Source organism: Rattus norvegicus, chromosome 12 (genome assembly GCF_021556685.1).
Source record: "Rattus norvegicus strain SHRSP/BbbUtx chromosome 12, alternate assembly SHRSP_T2T, whole genome shotgun sequence".
Lineage (NCBI taxonomy): Eukaryota > Metazoa > Chordata > Mammalia > Rodentia > Muridae > Rattus > Rattus norvegicus.
In genome coordinates this window covers 39,618,739-39,640,602 of record NC_141545.1, presented here as the reverse complement: position 1 = coordinate 39,640,602, position 21,864 = coordinate 39,618,739, and the positions used below count along the sequence as shown (strand labels likewise).

The following is a 21,864-nucleotide window of genomic DNA, read 5'->3' as shown; positions in this document are numbered from 1 at the left end:
AGGAACTTAAGAGAAATGAAACACCCCACTCCTGAGCGGCTACTAGTGACATCTGAGATCTGAGTTGGGCAGTCTGGAACCTTCTGGTTGATGAACTTGAGCCCAGGACCTCTGTCTCCAGGGACCTCCAGATTGAGAACTTGAAGAGAGAGGTGGAGACCCTCCGTGCTGAGCTGGAGAAGATTAAGATGGAGGTGAGGGGTGTGGCCGCGGGGGGCCCCCAGGCGGCGGTCCCCACGCAGCCAGCGGGGCCGGGGACCCACGCTCCCTTCCCTGCCCTGCAGGCCCAGCGGTACATCTCGCAGCTGAAGGGCCAGGTGAACAGCCTGGAGGCAGAGCTGGAGGAGCAGCGGAAGCAGAAGCAGAAGGCCCTGGTGGACAACGAGCAGCTGCGCCACGAGCTGGCCCAGCTGAAAGCCCTGCAGCTGGAAGGCGCGCGCAACCAGGGCCTGCGAGAGGAGGCGGAGAGTGTGTACCGCGGGTGGCGCCTGGCGAAGGGTGAGGGGCGGAGCCTACCCTGCCTGCCCACTCCACTCAGCCTCGCCTCTCTGCAGGGAAGGCCAGTGCCACTGAGGCACGCTACAGCAAGCTGAAGGAGAAGCACAATGAACTCATTAACACGCATGCCGAGCTGCTCAGGAAGGTGGGTGCCCAGCCTCAGGAAGGGCGGTGTGGGCCGGGACCAGAGTCAGAACCCGTGCCCTGCCTTCTAGAATGCAGACACAGCCAAGCAGCTGACGGTGACACAGCAGAGCCAGGAGGAGGTGGCACGGGTAAAGGAGCAGCTGGCCTTCCAGATGGAGCAAGTGAAGCGGGAGTCTGAGATGAAGGTGTGCTCAGTGCGCGCCCCGCCCCCGCACACGCACCTCCCTGCCCCGCTGCCCTACTGACACGCAGCCCTGTCCTAGATGGAGGAGCAGAGTGACCAGCTGGAGAAGCTCAAGAGGGAGCTGGTGGCCAAGGCAGGAGAGCTGGCCCATGCCCAGGAGGCCCTGAGCCGCACGGAACAGGTGCCTGCTAGCCAGGGGCTCCCCAGTGGTGCTGGGGTCAGGCTGGGACAAGCCAGGTCCCCTGGCCTGTGGGTTGGGCCATACTTATGTGGCCGTGGGTCCTCAAGGAGGCCAGGTGGAGGCCTGACCCTCAGGAAGCTCTCGTGTCTTGGGAGGCAGTGATAATAAGACACCGCCCTGCGTGGTAGGCTGTAACTTAGGGAGTAAGGCCAGGTAGGTTCGTCATGGCTGTTGACATGTTTCACGTTCACAGAGTGGGTCAGAGCTGAGCTCACGGCTAGATACACTGAACGCAGAGAAGGAAGCACTGAGTGGAGCCATTCGGCAGCGTGAGGCAGAGCTGCTGGCTGCCCAGAGCCTGGTGCGGGAGAAGGAAGAGGCTCTTAGCCAAGAGCAGCAGCGCAGCGCCCAGGAGAAGGGCGAGCTACAGGGGCGGCTGGCAGAAAAGGTACGAGGCCTCCACCTTGCCGTCCTCCTTGTGGGGAACTCACCCTTTTGGTGTGGGCGAGTCAGCATTCACCCTGCGCGCAGGACCTGGCGCCCTTACTGCCGAGACAGACTAGGCTCTCCGAAAGAAGCCCCAGGCTTCCTCCCGACCAGGCCTCCAAGTTCTCATTACTGTCTTCTCACTGTGACCAGTTGTTTGGGTTCAAGGCTCCAGGTTTGCCCCAAATTCAGGGTAGTCCTCCTGCCTCAGCCTTCTGAGTGCTGGGTGTGTTCTGTCACCCAGGGCTGTTGATTGCGATTCTGATTTGCATTTTCTAGTCGCCTAATGATACTGAATATCCTTTTACTTTTAAAGTTGTATTTATTGTGTTCGGGGGCGGGGGAATACATATGGGGATCGAAGGTCAACCTGCAATAGTTCTTTCCTTCCACCTGGGTCCCAGGGATTGAACTCAGGTTGTAGGTTTGGTGGAAGGCACCCTTACCCTCTGAGCCATCTTGGCAGCCCATAGAACATCTTTCTGTGTGCTCAGTGGCCTTGGGATAAGTCTGTCGAGGTCCTGGGCTGTTTCTCACTCTGTTTGCCCTGTCCTGTGTCCCCACCTCCCTACATGAGTCCTCTAAGTCCTAGGAGGTAGGGAGATGGTCTAGAAATCTCCACCCCAGTTGGATCAGGGATCCTTCCACGGGGGGTCAGCGGGTTGGGGGCAGTCACTGTCAACTGTCATTCCTCGGAGGGAAGCCCTGGGCCTTGGGGGTCTGAAGGTCCCACCTCCCCATCAGGAGTCTCAGGAGCAGGGGCTCCAGCAGAAGCTGCTGGATGAACAGTTTGCAGTGCTGCGAGGTGCAGCCGCCGAGGCGGAGGCCATCCTGCAGGACGCAGTGAGCAAGCTGGATGACCCCCTGCACCTCCGTTGCACCAGCTCCCCAGGTCTGTGCTGCGGGCACCTCCCCCTCTGTGCAGATGGCTGCTCACCTGCCAGTGACATCACCACCCGCCACCCGGGCCCTAGAAGCCCTGGCTGAGGTGCTTGTCCTCTCTGCTTGCAGACTACTTAGTGAGCCGGGCTCAGGCAGCCCTGGACAGCGTGAGTGGCCTGGAGAAGGGCCACACCCAGTACCTGGCTTCCTCTGAGGGTGAGTACGGCTGGGGGTGGTGTGAATCTGCCGTTTCTGTGGGGTCACTGCAGCTAGAGGCACCTGGTGTGGGGTTCCCGAGGAGACAGGCACCGTGCTGCTCGTTAGAGCCTTGTGCCTGTTACCTGGCTGACATTAGTGATCTGCAGAAGTGGAGGACAGGGGGTCTGGAGTCACCCTGACTCTGCTTGGTGGCCTCCTAGCCTTTTCAGCACCCCCCTGTTTTCATATGCTGGGGTGCTGGAGCCTTAGCCCAGACTCACTGAGAAAATGGTACACTCGTCTTGGTGTTCCCCACACAAATACCCCATCGCTCCCACCCGCAGCCTTGGCCTTTGTCCCTGCAGATGCTTCCGCCCTAGTAGCAGCACTGACCCGCTTCTCCCATCTGGCCGCGGACACCATTGTCAACGGTGGCGCCACCTCGCACCTGGCCCCCACTGACCCCGCTGACCGTAAGTAGATCATGGTGACAGGGTGTGGCCTTTTCATCTTGTCTCACACAGTGAGGGTCTTCACAGTGTTCAGGGGAAAGGAGGGCCTTCCTTTGGGCAAGTCCTGGGCCAGGACATGTGGGGACCTTATCCAGGACTCTTAAGCAAAGGTTCCCCTCATAGACCTTCCCTTTACCCCAACAGGCCTGATCGACACGTGCAGGGAGTGTGGAGCCCGGGCTCTGGAGCTCATGGGACAGCTGCAGGACCAGACAAAGCTACCGAGGGCCCAGCCCAGCCTGATGCGGGCCCCTCTGCAGGGCATTCTTCAGTTGGGCCAGGTGAGGTGTGCGGCCAAGGCACTGAGCTGGGCTGAAGGGGTGCTAACTTATCTGTCCTTTCCACGAGGGAGGTAAGCAGGTGCGTGTGCTCACGGGTGTGTGTGCGCGCGCTCACAAGCTGCAGCTTCAGTGAGTAAGGCTGAACCTGCACACACCACCCTTGCCACCCTGGTCGTCTGCCTCCTGCCCATCTTTCCCTGGGCCCTGATGAAGTTGAATCTACATGTCTGACTCTTACTTGTTTCAGGACCTGAAGCCTAAGAGCCTGGACGTGCGGCAAGAGGAGCTAGGGGCCATGGTTGACAAGGAGATGGCAGCCACCTCTGCAGCCATTGAGGACGCTGTGCGGAGGATCGAGGTGATGGCTGAGTGTCAGGACTCTCCCAATTCCTGCGGGAACTGAGGGGGCTAGAGCTGCATTTGAGCAGGGACAGATAGGATGTTCTTGGACTCTGCGGGCTCATTCTCTGTCACTGTGTACAGGACATGATGAACCAGGCCCGCCACGAGAGCTCAGGGGTGAAACTAGAGGTGAACGAGAGGTAAGTACAGCTTCCGTCCCCAAAGCCCCAGCATGAAGCGGCTTCCCTGGACCCATGAGATCCCACCTGCCTGACTGTTGAGCAGTCCAGAAAGGGGCAGGACAAGAAATTGCACACCCCCTGCCCTGCCCTGCCCTGCCCTGCCCTGGTGTGGCCAAGCCTGCATTATGTCATAAGGCTACACTTCAGAGCTGTCTTCTCTCTCCTCTCTGCCTCTCCCTAGGATCCTCAACTCCTGCACAGATCTGATGAAGGTGAGTGCAGTGGGTGAGTGACTCCGAGTGGGTTTTGTGCCAGGACCACCCTGAAAGTCACACTCATCTTGGTCTTGGCAGGCCATCCGGCTCCTGGTGATGACGTCCACCAGCCTGCAGAAGGAGATTGTGGAGAGCGGCAGGGTAAGCTGTGGTCTGGCAGCCTTCATGGCTGGGTCAGAGAAATAAACTCTGATCCCCTGACTCCTTTGTGCATGACATCTCCCAAACACAGTCTGTTGCCACAGCTAAAAGCCCCCACATCTCAGGGAGGTCTCAGGGAGGTCTCGGGTGTGCCTCTGGACGATCCAAAATGTCCTTGATTGGACCATCCTGTCTTGTTCTCCCACTACCACTAGGGGGCAGCAACACAGCAGGAATTTTATGCCAAGAATTCACGGTGGACTGAAGGCCTCATCTCTGCCTCGAAGGCAGTGGGCTGGGGAGCCACACAGCTGGTGTATGTCAACCCGGGTTTGGGTGGGATGGGCAAGGTGTTAAGGTTGGGTGTGGGGCTTGCCATACTGTTCATGATACAGAAACCCAGACTCTAGATTGGCCTGATCCCTCAGGGAGTCAGCTGACAAGGTTGTGCTTCACATGGGCAAATATGAGGAACTCATCGTCTGCTCACACGAGATTGCAGCCAGCACTGCCCAGCTGGTGGCAGCCTCGAAGGTGAGGCTTTGCTGACCTCTAACCACCCCAGGTTTGACGTGTGCCAGGCCTGGGCTCGGGGCCCTTACCTGCTGCCTACAGCCAACCAACCCATGCCCTCTCTGCTCCCTGCAGGTAAAAGCCAACAAGAACAGTCCCCACCTGAGCCGCCTGCAGGAGTGTTCCCGCACTGTCAACGAGAGGGCTGCCAATGTGGTGGCCTCCACCAAGTCTGGCCAGGAGCAGATCGAGGACAGAGGCGAGCTCTCGGGTATTGAAAGGGGCTTCCCAGAGCTGGTGGGAGGGGTGTCTCAGCTACTCACTTCTCCCCCCCCCCCCTTGACCACAGACACCATGGATTTCTCTGGCCTGTCTCTCATCAAGCTGAAGAAGCAGGAGATGGAGACACAGGTGCGCCCCTCGCCCCTCACACCCACTGCTGCCAGGGTCTGATCTCCGGGGAAGATCTCAGGGCAGCGCTGAGTTGGGTTTGTGGCCCACAGGTGCGAGTCTTGGAGCTGGAGAAGACGCTAGAGGCAGAGCGCGTACGGCTCGGGGAGCTTCGGAAGCAGCACTATGTACTGGCGGGGGGCATGGGGACACCTGGCGAAGAAGAACCCAGCAGACCCAGCCCAGCTCCCCGAAGTGGGGCCACTAAGAAGCCACCTCTTGCCCAGAAACCCAGCATAGCCCCCAGGCCGGACAACCAGGTACCAGGCATTGGTGCTGGGTTAGGGAGGAGTTTGCCAGCAGTGGAGTGGGGGCTACACTCACTCAGTGGTACATATGCTTCTATCTCCTCTACTGAGCCCCTCATCTTTGATCCCTGCAGCTCGACAAGAAGGATGGTGTCTACCCAGCTCAACTTGTGAACTACTAGGTGTTCAGCAGTTTGGCTGGGAGCTATGCCTGGGCTTCATGTGGCTGTCTGGCAGCGGTCAAGGGGCCTCTGAAAGGCCTCCAACTCCTGCACCTGGAGCCCAAAGCAGTGTCCCTAAGGCCCCAGCCTTCACCTGCCCAAGGGGCCTGGTCTCTGTGGGACAGTTCACGTGGATGTGACTCTATTTATCTCTAGTAGGAACTGCCCAGAGCAGCTGGGACCCAGCAGGCCTGAGCCACAAATCTGCAGCGGACATCTGAGATGGCTTGAACGCTGCGAGTTCTTTCTTTCCTTGTAAGTTTAGTCAGCACACTGGGAAAAGGCCACAAGCCAGGGCCTCCTTGCCTCTGGACTCAAAAGTCTGAGACCACAAGTGAACAACAGAAAGAGGGTCCCTGCTGGCTATCGGGGATAAGGGGATGACCTGTGACCCCTGAGCCAGGGAGAGCAGGTAGGCTGGCTGGGGTCATCATCTGGGGGCCTGGTGCTAGGGCACCCATGCTGGGAGCCCCAGGAGAGCAGGCTTTGTGTGGGTGCCATGGCTGTGGGCAACCCCTGCTCAGGTGCTGTCTCTAGCCTTGAAGACCTGGAAGCCGCCCTCACCCTTGCTGTTTCCATCCTTCTGGCTACTAGTGTGGCAGTCCACTGCCCACCTCGATGGCCGATTCAGCCCTCCTAAAGCTGGGGCCTTCCAGCCAGTTAGAAGCTAGGAAAAAAGCAGATGTCACAGCCCATGTTTCTGGAGGCTCAGGAATTCCTGCTGCAGAGGCCCAGGCTCGGAGGCCCAGGCTCGGAGGCCTGGCCTGGCCTGCCCTGCTCCTGACACTTTGAATAAATTTGTGTTTCTAGAGCCCGAGGGGGAGTTGTTGGGGGTGGGGATATCTAGGCCACCAATAAAGCCAGCAGCTGGTCTGGGACAAGTGCCCAGCTTCCTCCAGCTGCCTGCCCTGAGCCCTGGGTGGCTACCAACCATGGGGCAAGGTCCGGGCGTCGGGAGGGAGCCAACTCCTTTGCCCTGGGCCTAGTATTCCTGTTGAGTCCTGTTGGCAATAAACCCTGACTGTTGTTACCAGTGCCCTAGTGAGGGCCTCCGCCAGGCTTGTCATTTCTCCAGAGGCGCACACACAGGTCTGGCCCTGTGTAACTGTCTGCAGTTGACACTGGGACCTGAGGACTGCTTGCTAGAGCAGCTGGCAGCTGGCACCAGTCTTTCCATAGTTTGCTATAGACCATCCTTACTCAAGGCTTCCCTAATCGAGCCCTCGCTATTCCAGCCTGGAACCCCTGTGATCTCCCTAGGGTCTCACCGGGAGTTAACACCAGTCGCCACACCTGAGAGCATGTGTTACAGTTAAGTCCAGACTTGTAGTGTCTGAGCTGGTGGGTGAGGTAGGACCTTGACCTGCATGTCACGCACTCCGTGTTCTAGAGAGCACTGCTCAACTCCTCATCCCTACTCGGCATTTGTATGACACGAGATGGTGTGTGCTCTCGGGAGAGTCAAGGCCCACTGTCAAGCCTGCCTTCTCCAGATAGAGCCAGCTCACCAGGGAGGCTGGACAAATGCTTTGCAGATTGATCTCCAGTCAGCTGCCGGGTCTGAATCCTGTTTTACAGAACTTCAGAGCACTTCTTAGTGTTTATATTTACAAACCTGGCCCACCCTAGGCAGTGATCCAAGGTCTCATGTGACCTAGCATCCTGAGGACTTAAACCTAGAACTGAGACTAGTCACTTCAAGTATCCCACAGCAAGTCAGTCCTACCCCATCCTTCACCTCGCTTCCCTGGTTCCACTCAGAAGTAAAAAGGGCCCAAGTGGGAGAAAATGATTGGGTAGGTCTGCGTTCATAACGACTCCTAATTCAGCCATTCAGCCGGGAAGTCCCAGGGGCTGGTCCTGACCAGAGTCCATTTCTTAATAAAGCTTGCTTTAAACCACCAAGCAAGTCCTCCCAGGAGGGAGGGGCTGTAAGCTAGCAACTGCAGTGAAAGACGATCAGATCCTTTCCAAGGTGGTTTCCCAGGACAAGCCTCCCTCTTCCTCATAGCATCTTCCCTATCAGAGGCCGGCCAGCTTGCACAGGACCAGTCTTGCATCAAGGCCCTTGTGCAGCTCAGCAACGATCGGGAGAGCACAGGTCACAGGGACAGCAGGCACAGTTACCGGTGATCATGACATTCCCAGGTAAAGCAGTGGCACGATCAGAGAAGAGAAATGCAACAAACTGAAATTAATAATTCTCAATTTATTAAGAGGTCTACACCTTTACAGCCACGGTGCCAGCTCTGGCCCGGCAAGGTCAGCCTGGCAGCCCCTTTCCTACATCCACCTGGAGCTCCCATGTGGCTGCAGCCCAGGACTGGGCAGTGGGCGTTCCTGGTGGCAGCTGGTGGCAGAGGTATTGAGGTGGCACATACAGCTTTGTCTCTACAGAATAGTTCCAGTAGGGTACAGAGTCCAAATCCGTGATGAGGAATATAGGATGACTTGGGGACAAAGGCTGATGGTCCTGCTGGTGGCCCAGCTGGGACAGGCTCTAACCAGCGCTGCCTTGACTGTTGCCCTGGGCTGCAGCCAGCTGGCAGGGTGGAGGGGGTTCTGAGTTCTACCAACAGTCGCGCAGCCCTCTTCGAAGAACAGGTGTGGGACTGCCCCTCCCCGGCTGGGCCTTGGGAACTCTGCACATGGGGCACCTGCAGATGAGGTCCCAGAGAGGACGGAGCTGCTGCCGCCAATCCTGTGGGGTGGGCCTTCCCCAAACCCATTCCGTGCCTTGGCCGACACCTGCAGCACAGCCAGCTGCCTAAGTCATCCTGGTTGGAGGAGGAGGGACCCTTTCTGACCTGTCACAAAGTGATGTGGCCTGTTAGGCCCCGCCTAACGGCTCTGTAGGGCAGCTGTGGCTGGCACGCTGCAGGCATCTGAGCCCTGGCACCAGGTGAAGCTAAGGCACAGCACGGCCACGGACGGATGTGACCACGCACTGCTCGCCTGACAGGAAGCGGCACTCAATAAATCTGCATTTTTAACCAACTCAAAACAGTCTATCTGCATTTTTAAAAAAGTTTCCCTGAATGGTCTTGAGAGTGTCAAAAAAGTTTTCTTTTGAAATATAAAACAGGAAAATTACAAGTGTAGTAAAAACACTGAGTATTTTTTTCACAGAAACCGTCATGCGGCTTGACGGTGTGAGGGGAGGGCTGAGGGCTGTACTGTGCAACACACTGGCCTCACCCCCAGGGCCACAGCTCTCCTGGCCTCTGCACACAGCAGCCAAGTGCAAATTCTGCCTGTGACTTGGAACCATGAAAGCATCCAGCTTGGCGGGAACACGAGGTCACTGTGATGCCCTGCCCTGCACAGACTCAATGAACAGCATAGCTGCCCAGCATGGCCTGGGCACCGGCACACGCTCCGGCTGGCCGCTGTAGACCAGCCTTTACTAGTGCCACAGCAGCTGGTGGGCCAAGACTTGAAAATAAAACAGACATAATTAATCATGCTTATTAAATAAAGCTGCAACAGGAGGGCCATGATTCTAAATTGGAGGGGGGAGGTTTATCTTTCCAAATGCACGAGTCCATCAACAACACTAGACACTCAGAAATCACACCCAGAACACAGACCGATGTGATGCTGACTGGCCTGGTACAAACAGAGCTCCCTTGGTGCACAAAACCGGCTCTCTATTACTTACTTACCACGGACCTACAGTTCTAAAGTCAGACGGACACACTGGCCCAGGGCATCCAAGCCCTTGGCCCAGAAGCTGAACCTCACAGCCTGTGTGTGCAGAGCTCGGCACGGCAGGCAGAGGATGTCTTGAAGGAAGAGTAGGCCCCTGAGCTCACTGCAGGATAAAGCCTGGCTGGTGAGGAGCCATCCGTGGAGGGGGTCTCTGGGGCAGGGCCGGTGGGTACGGTGACACCAACTGTGTGGAGAATCCTTGCTGAGAGGGGAGGCCCACTCTGGGAGGCAGAGGTGGGCACTGTAATCCTGGGTACGCAGAAGCCTGTCCTGAGCCCATGGCAGCAGTGAACGGGGTGGCTACGTGTCCTGCAGGCACCGGGGGTGGAGGTGGGGGGATGCGCCGAGGCACAACAGAAGGGAGCCCAGTGGCCTCCAGAGGTGGGTAGGGAAGGGCGGTGGCAGGTGATGGCTCGGGCACCCGGGGTGGAAGTGGGACCCCGGCTTGTGGGAGTCTCTGTCCCTTCAGCACCAGCTCCTGGAGCTTCTCCACTTTGACACGTCGTATGTGTGCCAGCTTCCGCTTGCTCTGGTAGACATCAATAAAGGCATCTAGAGGAAGCTCTCCATCCAGAAACTTCTCTGCCATGTTCTACAAGAGGTAGGGGAAACCAGGTTATAAGGCAGGCCAACTGTTGGGAAGAAGGCTCCCTTCACAGTCCAGGCAAAGGGAAAGACGCTCTCGGCCCCCTCTAGTACCCCTTCTCCTGGGAACACTTCTTGGTGCCTGTCTGCTGCCACAGGCTCAGAGCTGCTGACCTGTGTGCCTGGGCCTGGGTGATGCTGTCAGGAGCCATCACTAAGCAGAGCCACAGGAAGACAAGGCAGGTGGTCCCACTGCTGGCTCTACTCTGCAGAACCATGACAGACAGATGACGGGCCTGGCAAGGTCTTGCCTTATGACAGTCCGCGCAGCCAGCTTGCTCCCGAGAGATGGCCACTGCCCTGGCTCTGCCCTCTAGTTTCCACCTGGCTGCAACCTGACCAATGACTCACCCTGGACAGAGTACGCAGCTGAGAACCCTCCTTGTGGCTATCAGCACCCGCCAACTAACGGGTTAGTCAGACAGGCACAGCCAGACCTGGCAATTTGCTAAGGCATACGGTTGACCCTGATTCATTTCCTCCCCTCACAAGGCTCCAGCCCTGTATTCAGCCAACCACGGGTGGAAGCTGCTTCATGACCACAGCAGATGCCTCAGACACTAGCACCCAGGGGTGTGGCATTAGTTCAGAGCAGCATGTACACCCAGGCCAGCGCAGAACCGCTGGACCCCCACCTAGCGTGTTCCCTAGCCAGGGGCCAAGGTGCCCACTTGCATCCAGACCCATGTGTCTTGGCAGTAGCACCAGGGGGCTGTGGAGTTGTGGGGCCCCATGTCCTGGAGGACAAGGACTGAACAGTGACTTAAGAGTCCAGACATTTTGGAGACCACGGAGCTGTATAGCCTTACCTCAGTGTCTTCCTCAATCTTGGCCCCTTCTGCTTGAAGAAGCGCTAACAGCGTCTCCAAGGAAGCGCTGTTAGATTGTTTATCTGGAAAAAGTAAAAATACGACGGCATGAGGTGGTTTGTCCTACCAGATGCCTTCCGGTCTTCTTGTTGGAGAAAGTTTCCAGCAAGAAGGGCAACAGGGACGGGCTTACCAGGAAAGTAAAGCTTTACACAGAGGAACAGAAGGGGCAAGTTATAGGAGGCAGAGCACACCAGCACCCCACAGAGCTGGCCGCTTCCCCTTTGTGGCCCCAACACTGCAATCACACAGCTTTTCCCAGCACTCAGGGCCGAGCGGGGCTTCACACGTGCATGGCGGGTGGTCTGCAGCGGAGTTCTGTCCACAACCTGCTGCCCCGTTCTTACATTGTACATGATCTCACGGAATGGCCGGGTGGCCTGAACCTTGCAACCCACCTCCTGTGGCTGCACCTGCAGGCCTGCCACCATTCAACGGGGCATTTCCTACTTTTTCTCTCAACCACTTCCCCTTATCACGCCCTAGTTTTTGAGTGATAACTTAATCTAGCACACACACCTGAAGCCTTAGGGTCTTAGAGGGGCTAGAGAGAAAGCTCAGAGGTTAAGAGCACTTCCTGCCCTTCCAGAGGACCTGGTTTCAGTTCCTAGCATAGACACTTACGTAACAGCAAATAAACAAAACACCATGTGAATAAAACTCCAGTCACATCCCACCAGGTCAGGCTGGATAAGACATTCCCAGAGGCTCCATCTTGCCCACTCCCCTTCAAGGCTGGCCTTTACAGCATGGGTGACACTGCCTGGCTCTCCCTGCCAGCCTCTTTCCCTCAGTATCTCTCTCCCCGCTGTGGTGGTACAGATGGATCTGAGATTTCTTTTTAAAGCTGCTATTCCGCCCCAGTCGCACTCTGCAGATGGATACTTAGATTATTCTTCAACTTAACCATTGTAACACGGGGTTGGGGATTTGGCTCAGTGGTAGAGCGCTTGCCTAGCAAACGCAAGGCCCTGGGTTCGATCCCCAGCTCCAAAAAAAAAAAAAAAAAAAAACAAAAAAACCAAACCAAACCATTGTAACACAAACAAACCAAACAATGTTTGCATTCATCTTCTCCTTGACACCGAGTCTCCTCAGGTACATGCCCCGGTGTCCCTAAGTCACTGGATGTACCCTGTGCATTACAGGACCTGGCCAAGAAGCTCCTCCAAGGTGGTGTCCAAGTCTTTCTCGTTTTTCTTACAATCTGGGTGGGTGTCAGCAACTGTGCTGATGTTACAGGGACTAAGAAGACTGGAGCAAACAGTAGCTTTAAACCTCCCAGGAGAAGGCGCTTTGGGGTTTTTTTTGTTTTTTCTTTTTTAGTTTTTGGGACAGGGTCTCTCTACGGAACTATGGCTGGCCTGGAATTCACTCTGTAGACCAGGCTGGCCTAGAAAACAAGAGATTCGCAGGCTGCCTGGTGAGGGCTGGGATTAAAGGTGTGTGCCACCACACCAGGTGTTCTGATGTGTGTGTGTTCCTGTGAGTAAGTTCCGGTGCCAGCAGGGGACACCAGATCCAGCCGGTTGTAGGCTGCTTGTGTGGGAGCTGAAAACAAAACCTGGGGCTTCTAGGGGAGCAGCAGGTACTCTACTCCGAGCCATCCCCCAGTCCAGACAGTGTGTCCTTTTCTGGTTGTTTTTTTGAGACGGGGTCTTTCTTGTAGCCCTGGTTGTCCTGCCCCTCTATGTAGACCAGGTTGGTCTCGAACTCATGAAGATCTACTACCTGCCAAGCACAGGGCGCCAGCACACTTGACTCCCACTCGTTTTTATTTTATTTATGTACATTGGTATTTTGCTTGCGTGGATGTCTGCGTGAGGGTTGTGAGCTGCCGTGTGGGGGCTGGGAACTGATCTTGATTCTCCAGAAGACCTGATGGTGCCCTTAATCACTGACCCATCTCTCCAGGCCCACAGGTCGGTTGGTCTGTCAGTTTATGTGTCTGTGTGTCTGTCTGCTTCTTAATCTAAATGTTCCATCAACACCCTCAACTCTGGGCGTGCTGCTTTATACCTGCAATCCCAGCACTCAGGAGGCAGAGACAGGAAGGTCATCTGTAGCTATAAACTAAGTTCAAGCCCGACCAGGGTTGACACACACACTAACACACACACACCTCACACTAACAGTCCCCCACACCACACAAACACACACACAGACACACACTAACACACACACACCACACTAACACACACAAACACACACATACCACACATACCCCCCACACCACACTAACACACACACACACATACACACACACACCAACACAGAGACACCCCCCACACTAACACACACACACACACACACCACACATACCCCCCACATCACACTAACACACACACACACACTTAACACACACACACAGCACACCACACACTCTCCCAACACACTCACAATGCACTACACACACCCCCAAACCCCACATACACTTTCACAGATATACCACACACATCATACACACTTACCCATGTCACACGTTTCTACCCCCCCACATAGACTACACACACCATAGTCACACACATACAACACACATTCATTCACCCACACCTCCCCCCCACACACAAAAGATAGTCCTTCTATCTTTTAGAAAGACGAGGTGAGCCGTGACAGTTCTGCACAATGTTCTAGTGATAAGGCCCTTCCACCCCTCACATCGACAGCAGACGCACACTGCAGTGTCAGCTGACTATCCTCGTTCAGAAGATTTCTTCTGTGCTACCTGAAGCAGATGGAGTCTTGGATTTAGAAAGTGGTTTCTTCCCTAAACCAGCAGTGTGACCCATACACACACCACAGCTTGTCATGGCAGTCACTATTGTGACCTGAAAGGTTTTCCTATCATTTTCCTGGTAGGGCATCCCTGAACTATGCATGCTTACCTCAACTCTTTTCAGTTAAGACAGGGCTTCTCTGTATACCCCTGGCTGTCCTGGACTATGTAGACTACACTGGCCTCGTATTAAGAGATCCATCTGCCTCTGCCTCCCCAGTATTGGGAGTAAAGGCTTTCTCCACTCAGCCTCCCTTCAAATGCTTTAATCTCAAAGATCACCCAAAAAAAGTTACCTAGTTTGGTCTTCTTTATCTGATAGGCCTCAAAGAGAACCTGGAGTTCCTGGTATTTTTGGGTCAGGCGCGCCTTCTGAGCATCCAGTTGGGGCTGGTACAAAAGGTTTCCCTCTGCCAGGCTCCGGTTGCTAGCCAGTGTCATCTCTTTGTTATGCTGAACAGTCTGCGTCTGCAAGAAACACACAGGCTGGTGAGACCCCGGCTGGTGTGTTGGTTCCCAGGCAAGTTCTGCATGGGGAAACACAGAAGGCCATGCCCCTCCCTGGTCTCCCAGCTGGGCAGACAGGCTAAGCAGAGACTCCTGCTCCTCCCCTTCTTGTGAGCACTCCCCCATTCACAAAGGATGAGGCCCAATTCCCTCCCGATGGGGACACACGGGGCTTTGGCTTCCATGGATGCACTGGGACTTGAGTTCTGCACAGCTGCAAACATCTGTGAACGCACAGGGCTGGACTGCTCAGAGTGAGCTCTGTCGCTGCAGAGGAAATCGCAGCCCCGCTTATCAGAGGGTGCTCATGCTCCGTTGTCGGCAGGATGCCAGTGTGCGCTCCATGGTCAGCCTCAGATCAAAAGAGCCCAGCAGGGGCTCAGAGAGTGAGTTATGTTTACAGTGACCGCTTCTCCCATCCTTTCTCACGCCCACTAGCTCTCCCGCATGGTGCCATTAGCAAAGCTGACCCAAAGGCAGAGGGGCTGGCTGTGGCGGACAATGGTTCCACTCGAGAGGCAAGGCTATCTGACAGGTATTGAAGGCTGACGGTGTGGACCTTCGAGGGGGAGGTCGTGAATGGGACAAAGCTTGGCCACGTGTGTTCAAAGAGAAAAACCAGAACATTTGCCTTCTGGTTCCCTATTTCCCCACTCGTGACAACTTCCCCTACATGGCCGGCCCACCATTACCTCCATCTCTGGGTTGTAAGTTCAACCCTCCCCCAAGGCGGCAGACTACACCTCTTCCAGTGGCTCTTTGACCCTGCCCAGCCATCCATTTTCCCTTTAATATTTTTCTGCTGCCCCACCCAGGCTATTTTTTGCTATGACTTCCTTCCTCTGTATTCTGTATATAGTCCTCTGCTCCCCCACCTCCCACCATGCCCTAGATGGTGCTCCCAGCATCCACACACATGGGACGCACACAGCAGAGACCAGGGGAACCCCCAGAGTAAAAGAAAAGCCCTGGATATTGGAAACCCCACCACGCCAGAGGCATTTGTTTAGCAGATACACAAGGCCCTAAAGACCACACTCAGCCGAAACCAACCATCGGGGACCTCAGTCACAAAGCCACTTAAACCCCCGGCTCAACACTGTAAAACAAGAGCCAGACACATGTCCACGGCTGGTGGCGCGGAGATGCTTTCATTTCTCTCCACGGCTGGTGGCGCGGAGACACTTTCATTTCTCTCTGCTGCTTAAGCAAGTGGGGAGGCCGGATGAACTCTAAGGGGGATCCTGGGAGGCAGGTAGGGCTCTGAGGCCCGTCTGCTCCAGAGCTGCCCTGAACTCTTTGTGAGCTTCGTGGACCAATGGCCTAATGGCTGCACGAGTCTTTCCTGCCATTGTTAAGCCTCTGGCAGGTCTTAGGAAACTAAACATGGAGAGATCATTTGACCCAGGAACTGTACTTGTGAGCATTCTTCCAGAGAAACAAGATCTGCTCTGCACACATGCCACCCCCTGCACTTAAATTTCCTCTGGATTTGTTCAAAATCATCTAAAACTTGAAGCGACCCGTGTATCCTTCACAAGAACAGTACAGCTATGACGAATCCATACCATGGAATTAAACGGGAGAGCATGATTCACACAGCAAGCAACTTGAATAAACCCCAGAGAATCACGGGGTGTGAGAAAGGCCAACCCCGAGGGGCCACATATCCGATTCCCCGCATGCAGTCGTCTCAGGTATCAAGATGGAGAGAACGAGGTTTGGGTTGGGGCCGGGAGGGGCTGTGAATGGACATCTAATTGGGGGTGGAGCCTCTGTTCTACATCCTGTCGGGATCAGGGATCAGTCTGTGCCTTGCTGGAATGTAGTGTTAGGACTTCCCCGGATCCCGCCACTGGCGGGGAGATGAAAGGGCACGGGCGTCGTGTCTATGCCTAACGTCTTGCTTGATCAGGACAAACTAACTGCTGTGCCTTACAAGTGGCGGGGCCGTGATCAAGGCCAAGGTCAGGACCAGGACCTGGCTCCTGCTGCTCCTCACCGTCCATCTTGTTTCCAGACAGATCCTCCCTGTGTAGGCCAGGCTGGCCACAAACTCACAATCCATCCGCCTCAACTTTCCAAGTACTGAGGTTAAAGCATCACGAACCACCACATTCAGGCTTGTAAACGTCAATACTGGAACTGTAATTCTTGTTCCATACCACTGACCGAGAGCCAGTCTTCCAGGCCTAAGGTAGGCAGAGAGAACTCACAGGTACAGGAACGCTCAAGTGGAGCCCTGTCCTCCACTCTCTGTAGGGCCACACTTGCCCCGTCCCCACTAGCTACTGTGGAGCTGGACCACCTCACACTCTTACTCTGAGCCAGCCCCCCCCCCCCCCCGGCCCTAGCTAGGCTCACAGCCACCCACCGCCATTGCTCTCCACTCTCGACAGTGAGAAATGTCTCTTCTTGCTCACCGTCCGGCGAATCCCATCAAAACCCAAGCAGCTATTGGACTGTGCTCGGCACAACAGGCCCTAGCACACAGGGACCACTCGGTGAAATCTGTTCCACCAACGCACACCCTCCCCCTCAGAGAACAAACCAGAAACCATCTGAGACCGATTCTCAACCAAAGAACAGGGCTGGGGCTCCAGGGTGCTTGTCGATCACACACAAGGCTCTGGGCTTCACCTACATCAGACGACAATGCAGAGGGTAACAAAATATGGACTAAGGGGGAAGTGTGCTGTTATCAAGGAACACAGGGTATTATGCTGCAGAATTCTGTGCACTCACTGGGCTCTCGAAGAATGTCACTTGAGTCTAAGCCTATCTGAGGGCATGTGGGGTCACACTCTGCGGGTAGTTTCCAAAGCAGAATGTCCCCAGGCGTTCTTAGTAGAAGCAACACAGTAGCCCCATGGTCCTGAGGTGGGCATGGGAAAGGTGACATTCAAGCACTTGTCTCACCACTGTTAAAGGCAGCCTCACAGCAGCTGCGGCTACCCGTCAGCTAGCCTTCAGAATGCAGCCCACCAGAATACAGCGGCTACCCGTCAGCTAGCCTTCAGAATGCAGCCCATCAGAATACAGCTGCTAGCCGTCAGAATGCTCTTTAAAGGGGGTGCTGAAAAAAAGCCCGGTGCCTGTGGGCTGGGGCACAGCTTAGTAGCAGAGCACCTCCCTAGCATGCATGAGGTTCTGGGCACCCCTCCCTCCCCAAATCCAGACCAACCAGCTACTAGCCAACTGTCTGGAGGTGGCCCAGGCAAGGACTTTTCCCACAAACTCTCAGGAGATTCCAGCATGCAGCTAAACTGAGACACACCACTTTAGCTTCTCTATAAAATGCAATACAAAAATATCTTGTTCCCATGGGGTACAGTCAGGACCACTTGCCCTACATAGCACAAAGTCCTGGAAGAAAACACAGGGACGCCTGTGCTAAGAACCAGGGATGGGACTCATAAAGCCAAAGCCACCCACCAATAAAAAAAAACAAGCAAACTCCCGATGATGACAGCCGGGCTGTTAAACTGGTAATGTTTTTTATATACCCTTTGGGCCAGCAGAGGTTTTTTATAGGAACAAATGACAAGTCCTAAATGGCCACCCAGAGAACACCCCCAACCTCCAGGAGGACAATGGCAGCAAGGACAAGGGTCGGGAATGCCTCAGGCTGACAGGCCTTCTGTTCTTAGCTTCTGTAACTTAGGCAGGGAAGGGGACAGAGGAAGCTTGGCAGGGTCACTGGCCCAGCAGAGGATCTGAGAATGCAGAGGGAAGTTCACTTTAGCAAACGTCAGGCTTGAAAGGAATCCAAACGTCCACATCCTTGTCCCTGGGACAGGCGAGGGCACACGTGAGAACTGAGCGGTGGCCAGACCCTGGATCTTTTCTCACGGTCCATCTTTTTTTTTAAACCATAGAGCAATCTTTTCAGGAAATAATTTCTCTGTGGTGAAGAGTCATTTCTGTAAACGCTCTGGGTTTCACTTCAGCTTCCTTTCCCTATTACGAAGACAGAGCGGTGCGTGACACATTTATCAGGCCCCATTTGCATGGCTATTCCTGTGAGTCTAATGAAGGCTGACTAGGACATCTGCCCAGAGTTAGTTAACATGGCCACCCTGAACTGGTGGGATCAGCTCACTTTCAAACTTTCTTCTTTCAGCTTCCGCTTGATTTTTTTTAAAATCACTCGATTCATTTTAACAGTCATATAATTCTATAGAGAAAAAAGTTATTTCCTTATGCTAAAACCCACACCTCTCTGATGTTAATACAAACATCACCCTGGGTGAACACCCTGGGAAAATAAAATACCTCTCTTTAAAAATGGGGGTGGGAGTAGGGGCTGGAGAGGACCTGAGTTCAGATCCCCAGTGCCCATGTAAAAGGCAGATGTAGTCACATGACTTTAACTCCAGTGCTGGGGTGAGAGGCAGGCAGACCCCGGGGCTCGTTAGCCCACCACGCCAGCTGATGGGTGAGCTCTGCATTCAGAGAGACCTTGTCTCAAAGATAAGGTGGAGATGGAGAATGGAAGACACCCGGCGTTGGCCTCTGACCTCCATCAGTGCTCACCCCACAAGCCTGTTTGAAATGGGGCAGAGATGAGGAGACCTGCTCGCCAGTAAACCCAGCAAGGAAGGGAACAGACGTAAGCTCCCTCTGCCCGGGCAACATTTCGAGACGGGGACTCCCTGCCCTGCAGGCTAGGGTCAGGTCAAAGGCTTGGACTTCCAGTGGACACCATCCAAACCACCTACTTCTCCAACGCGAAATTCTGACCCAAGCTGGCCAGAGTCTGGCTCCCTTGTCTGTAATTATAAGGCTGTCTTCTAAATGCAGGCAGGTCTGTCTTTTGCATAGAAGACTACGACTTCTGGCAGTCCCTGGCTCTTCTTTACCCAAGAGATGCTCCTAACTACAGGAGGAAATCTGAACAAATGAACAGAGATATTGTCTGTCTGTCTGTCTGTCTGTCTGTCCCTCCCTCTCTCCTGTCCTTCCAGATAAGGTTTCTCTGTGTAGTCCTGGAACTCACTCTGTAGACCAGACTGCCCTGGAACTCAGATCCGCCTGCCTCTGCCTCCGGAGTCCTGGGATTAAAGGCCCGTGCCACCATGGCCCAGCTGGAGATTCTCAACAGTACTGGTAGCCTATATCACATGACGTGACTCCAGTGAGTACTGGGATCCGGCTGAGTCACCTGAAGGGTACAGCCTGGTTACCTCACCGTTCTCTGCAGGCCTGGCATATGTACTAGGTGAACAATCTTGCTTTATCTAACAAGTAAACATGTTACTGGGCAATAAGAAGTCCTCTACGTGGCATATATGATACTTGTCACCAGATTTGTTCATGTGACTCCTAGGTCCCCACTGTCCGGTCCACGCCTCTACCAAGTGTGGCAATGGCTCTGAGCTGCCTTTATCTGAACAGCCCCGCCCCACACCTGCTCAGAGTTCTCGGCCACCTCTTGTACTGACATAATCCCCAGGTTGGAGGAGTGTGGCCACAAGGGAGCTGGCCACAGCTAGAAGTGAAAGAGGGGCCACAGCAGGCCATGCTGGACTCCCAGCTCCCGGAGTGTCACACACATTCTGAGGCCACTGTACTGCGGTGAGCAGCCACAGCAGCCACAGCCCGCTAGCACAGTGCCAGCATCCTCCACTGTCCTTGAGGTCCACCCTCGCTCCTGCTCTGTTCCTTGAAGCCAACTGACTGAACGATGCCGAGGACCTCTCTTCCTTTTCTCGTCCTATGACTCAACAATGTGGACCAAAGGTGGAAGAAGGTAAAATGGAGTAGTCCCCCCCACAGGGAGTCAGAGCAGTCAACTAGGCCCTCTCCGCCATGCTGTCCTCTCTCTCTCATCTGTCACCAGAGAGGAATCCCTCCATCCAGTGAGCCCGTTTGGCCAGAAGCCTGCAGATAACCTCTGCAGCTTTCCTAAGCAGTGGGGCCATCTCTCGCCCTTCTGATGAGGACACTCAGCCTCTTAAGGCCGGGTGCCGTACACCTTGCGTGATCCCAGCACTCCAGATACAGGCGGAGAGCTGCAAGTTCGAGACCAGCCAGAACTACAGAGCTAGACCCAGTCTCAGAGCAATGAAGCTTAGTGAAATCTCAGACCTGCAGTCCGCGCCGCAGCCCGGCACCAGGCGCGCACACCGCACTCCTCGGCCACAGCCTGTGCTCACTGTTCAGCTCCTTGGGACCGCAGAGTATTTAATTGTCTAAAGTAGTTTTGGCAGCACTGTGGACTGACGCTCTGGTCCACCACCCAGCAGGTGGTGACTGCCTGCCATCCAGGTTTGCCACAGCACTGAGCACAGCACTAAATAAAGGGAAAAGGATAAGACTGTGACAATGGTTGATGAGATGCCTCAGACAGGAGGTGGCTTGGTGAACACCCTGCGGCTATATTCAACTCTCCCCACTTATCAGGCTCAACGCACAAGGCTCAACAATGAGTTATCAGACAGCCCTGAAGCCACTGTAATTCACCCATTCATTAAAAAAAATAAATAAATAAATAAAGGAAGAAGAAGCTTTCTGGGGTCCCTGCCCTAGACAAAGAACTAGGCAAATAAAGACTGTTAGGGGAGAAAGAAACTGCCCCCCACCGGAGGCAATCCTTACTGGTTGTCTAACACAAAATAGTCAGCCTCGAAACCTACACATGCAAAACAGACCTGCATACAGATATGTGTTTGCAACAGTAACCAAAGAAAAAGATCAACTTGAGGAGAGGGGAGCACGAGAAGGATTGGAGGTGGCCCGGGGAGGGGCTGGAGGGAGAAAAAGGAAGAGAAAACGTGTAATTCTATTTTAATTAAAAGCATAATTTTTAAAATTTTATTTATTTATTTCATGTATGTGAGTACACTGTCGCTGTCTTCAGACACACCAGAAGAGGGCATCAGATCCCATTACAGATGGTTGTGAGCCACCATGTGGTTGCTGGGAATTGAACTCAGGACCTCTGGAAGAGCAGTCAGTGCTCTTAACCACTGAGCCATCTCTCCAGCCCTAAAATTGTATTTTTAAAAAACCACAAGCGATTTCTCATCCTGGTCAGTCACAACATGCTCTGACACAGTAACCGGTCACTCATTCATTAGTTCAGTCCTCCATTCCCACAGGAAGTACACCTAAGAGCCCGACAATGACCTGGAAGCAGCCCAGACCTCCAGCATCTCAGGGTCAAGATCATCTCTGTGCATAAGGTTCTGCAGGTTGGGCACTGCCCTAGCAGTGCCATGCGTTGTCACTAGCGGTGTGGCCTGCACACACACAGCACAGTGTCTGAGAGAATGCCTTGGAAGAGGGAGGAGAAATCAAGCTGATGTGACCATAAAGACTTAGGGAGCTGCTGGAGCGACTAAACACTTCACTGCGGCCCCCATCTTCCCACCCCAGTATGTGCTGGCATCTGGTTGGGTTCTCTGCCCCGCTGTAACAATCAGCGCTGGAGGTTTTTCCTGAGCGTCTGCTCCGTGGCTCTGCTAAGGAACGAATGGAAACAACAGTTCACCACCATATACTTCCAACGGCCACCTAGAATCCACTCCCACTGTGTCTGTCTGTTGTTTTTCCCACTCACAAGGTAGCCACACGTAGCCCTGTCCCAGGTTCTTGTCAACATTTTAAACAC

General features: G+C 54.6%; 2 protein-coding genes across 16 annotated transcripts in view; one reads left to right on the top strand and one right to left on the bottom strand.

Moving 5' to 3' along the window:
- Nucleotides 1-6,782, top strand: part of Hip1r (huntingtin interacting protein 1 related) — a 29,050-nt gene extending 22,268 nt beyond the window's left edge. For 5 of the 11 annotated variants that reach the window (XM_087579426.1, XM_087579425.1, XM_087579431.1 and 2 more), the window contains exons 13-32: nt 122-194; nt 285-468; nt 555-643; nt 714-830; nt 909-1,010; nt 1,264-1,458; nt 2,241-2,388; nt 2,508-2,594; nt 2,921-3,049; nt 3,233-3,369; nt 3,617-3,727; nt 3,853-3,911; nt 4,135-4,165; nt 4,247-4,309; nt 4,525-4,625; nt 4,738-4,843; nt 4,958-5,081; nt 5,172-5,233; nt 5,326-5,532; nt 5,655-6,771. In XM_087579426.1, the coding sequence (XP_087435552.1) occupies nt 122-194; nt 285-468; nt 555-643; nt 714-830; nt 909-1,010; nt 1,264-1,458; nt 2,241-2,388; nt 2,508-2,594; nt 2,921-3,049; nt 3,233-3,369; nt 3,617-3,727; nt 3,853-3,911; nt 4,135-4,165; nt 4,247-4,309; nt 4,525-4,625; nt 4,738-4,843; nt 4,958-5,081; nt 5,172-5,233; nt 5,326-5,532; nt 5,655-5,702 (2,173 nt within the window). In that variant the 3' untranslated portion in view covers nt 5,703-6,771. 11 annotated transcript variants of the gene reach the window in all.
- Nucleotides 6,783-7,930: 1,148 nt separating this feature from the next.
- The window catches only part of Vps37b (VPS37B subunit of ESCRT-I), a 28,760-nt gene continuing 14,826 nt past the window's right edge, over nt 7,931-21,864 (bottom strand). For 2 of the 5 annotated variants that reach the window (XR_015633932.1, XR_015633933.1), the window contains exons 2-5: nt 14,039-14,210; nt 10,907-10,989; nt 8,285-10,044; nt 7,931-8,051 (exon numbers count right to left, since the gene is read on the bottom strand). Coding sequence is in view for 2 of the 5 variants with exons in the window: in XM_087578039.1 (XP_087434165.1) it covers nt 9,553-10,044; nt 10,907-10,989; nt 11,100-11,397 (873 nt within the window). In the remaining 3 variants the exon portion in view is untranslated. 5 annotated transcript variants of the gene reach the window in all.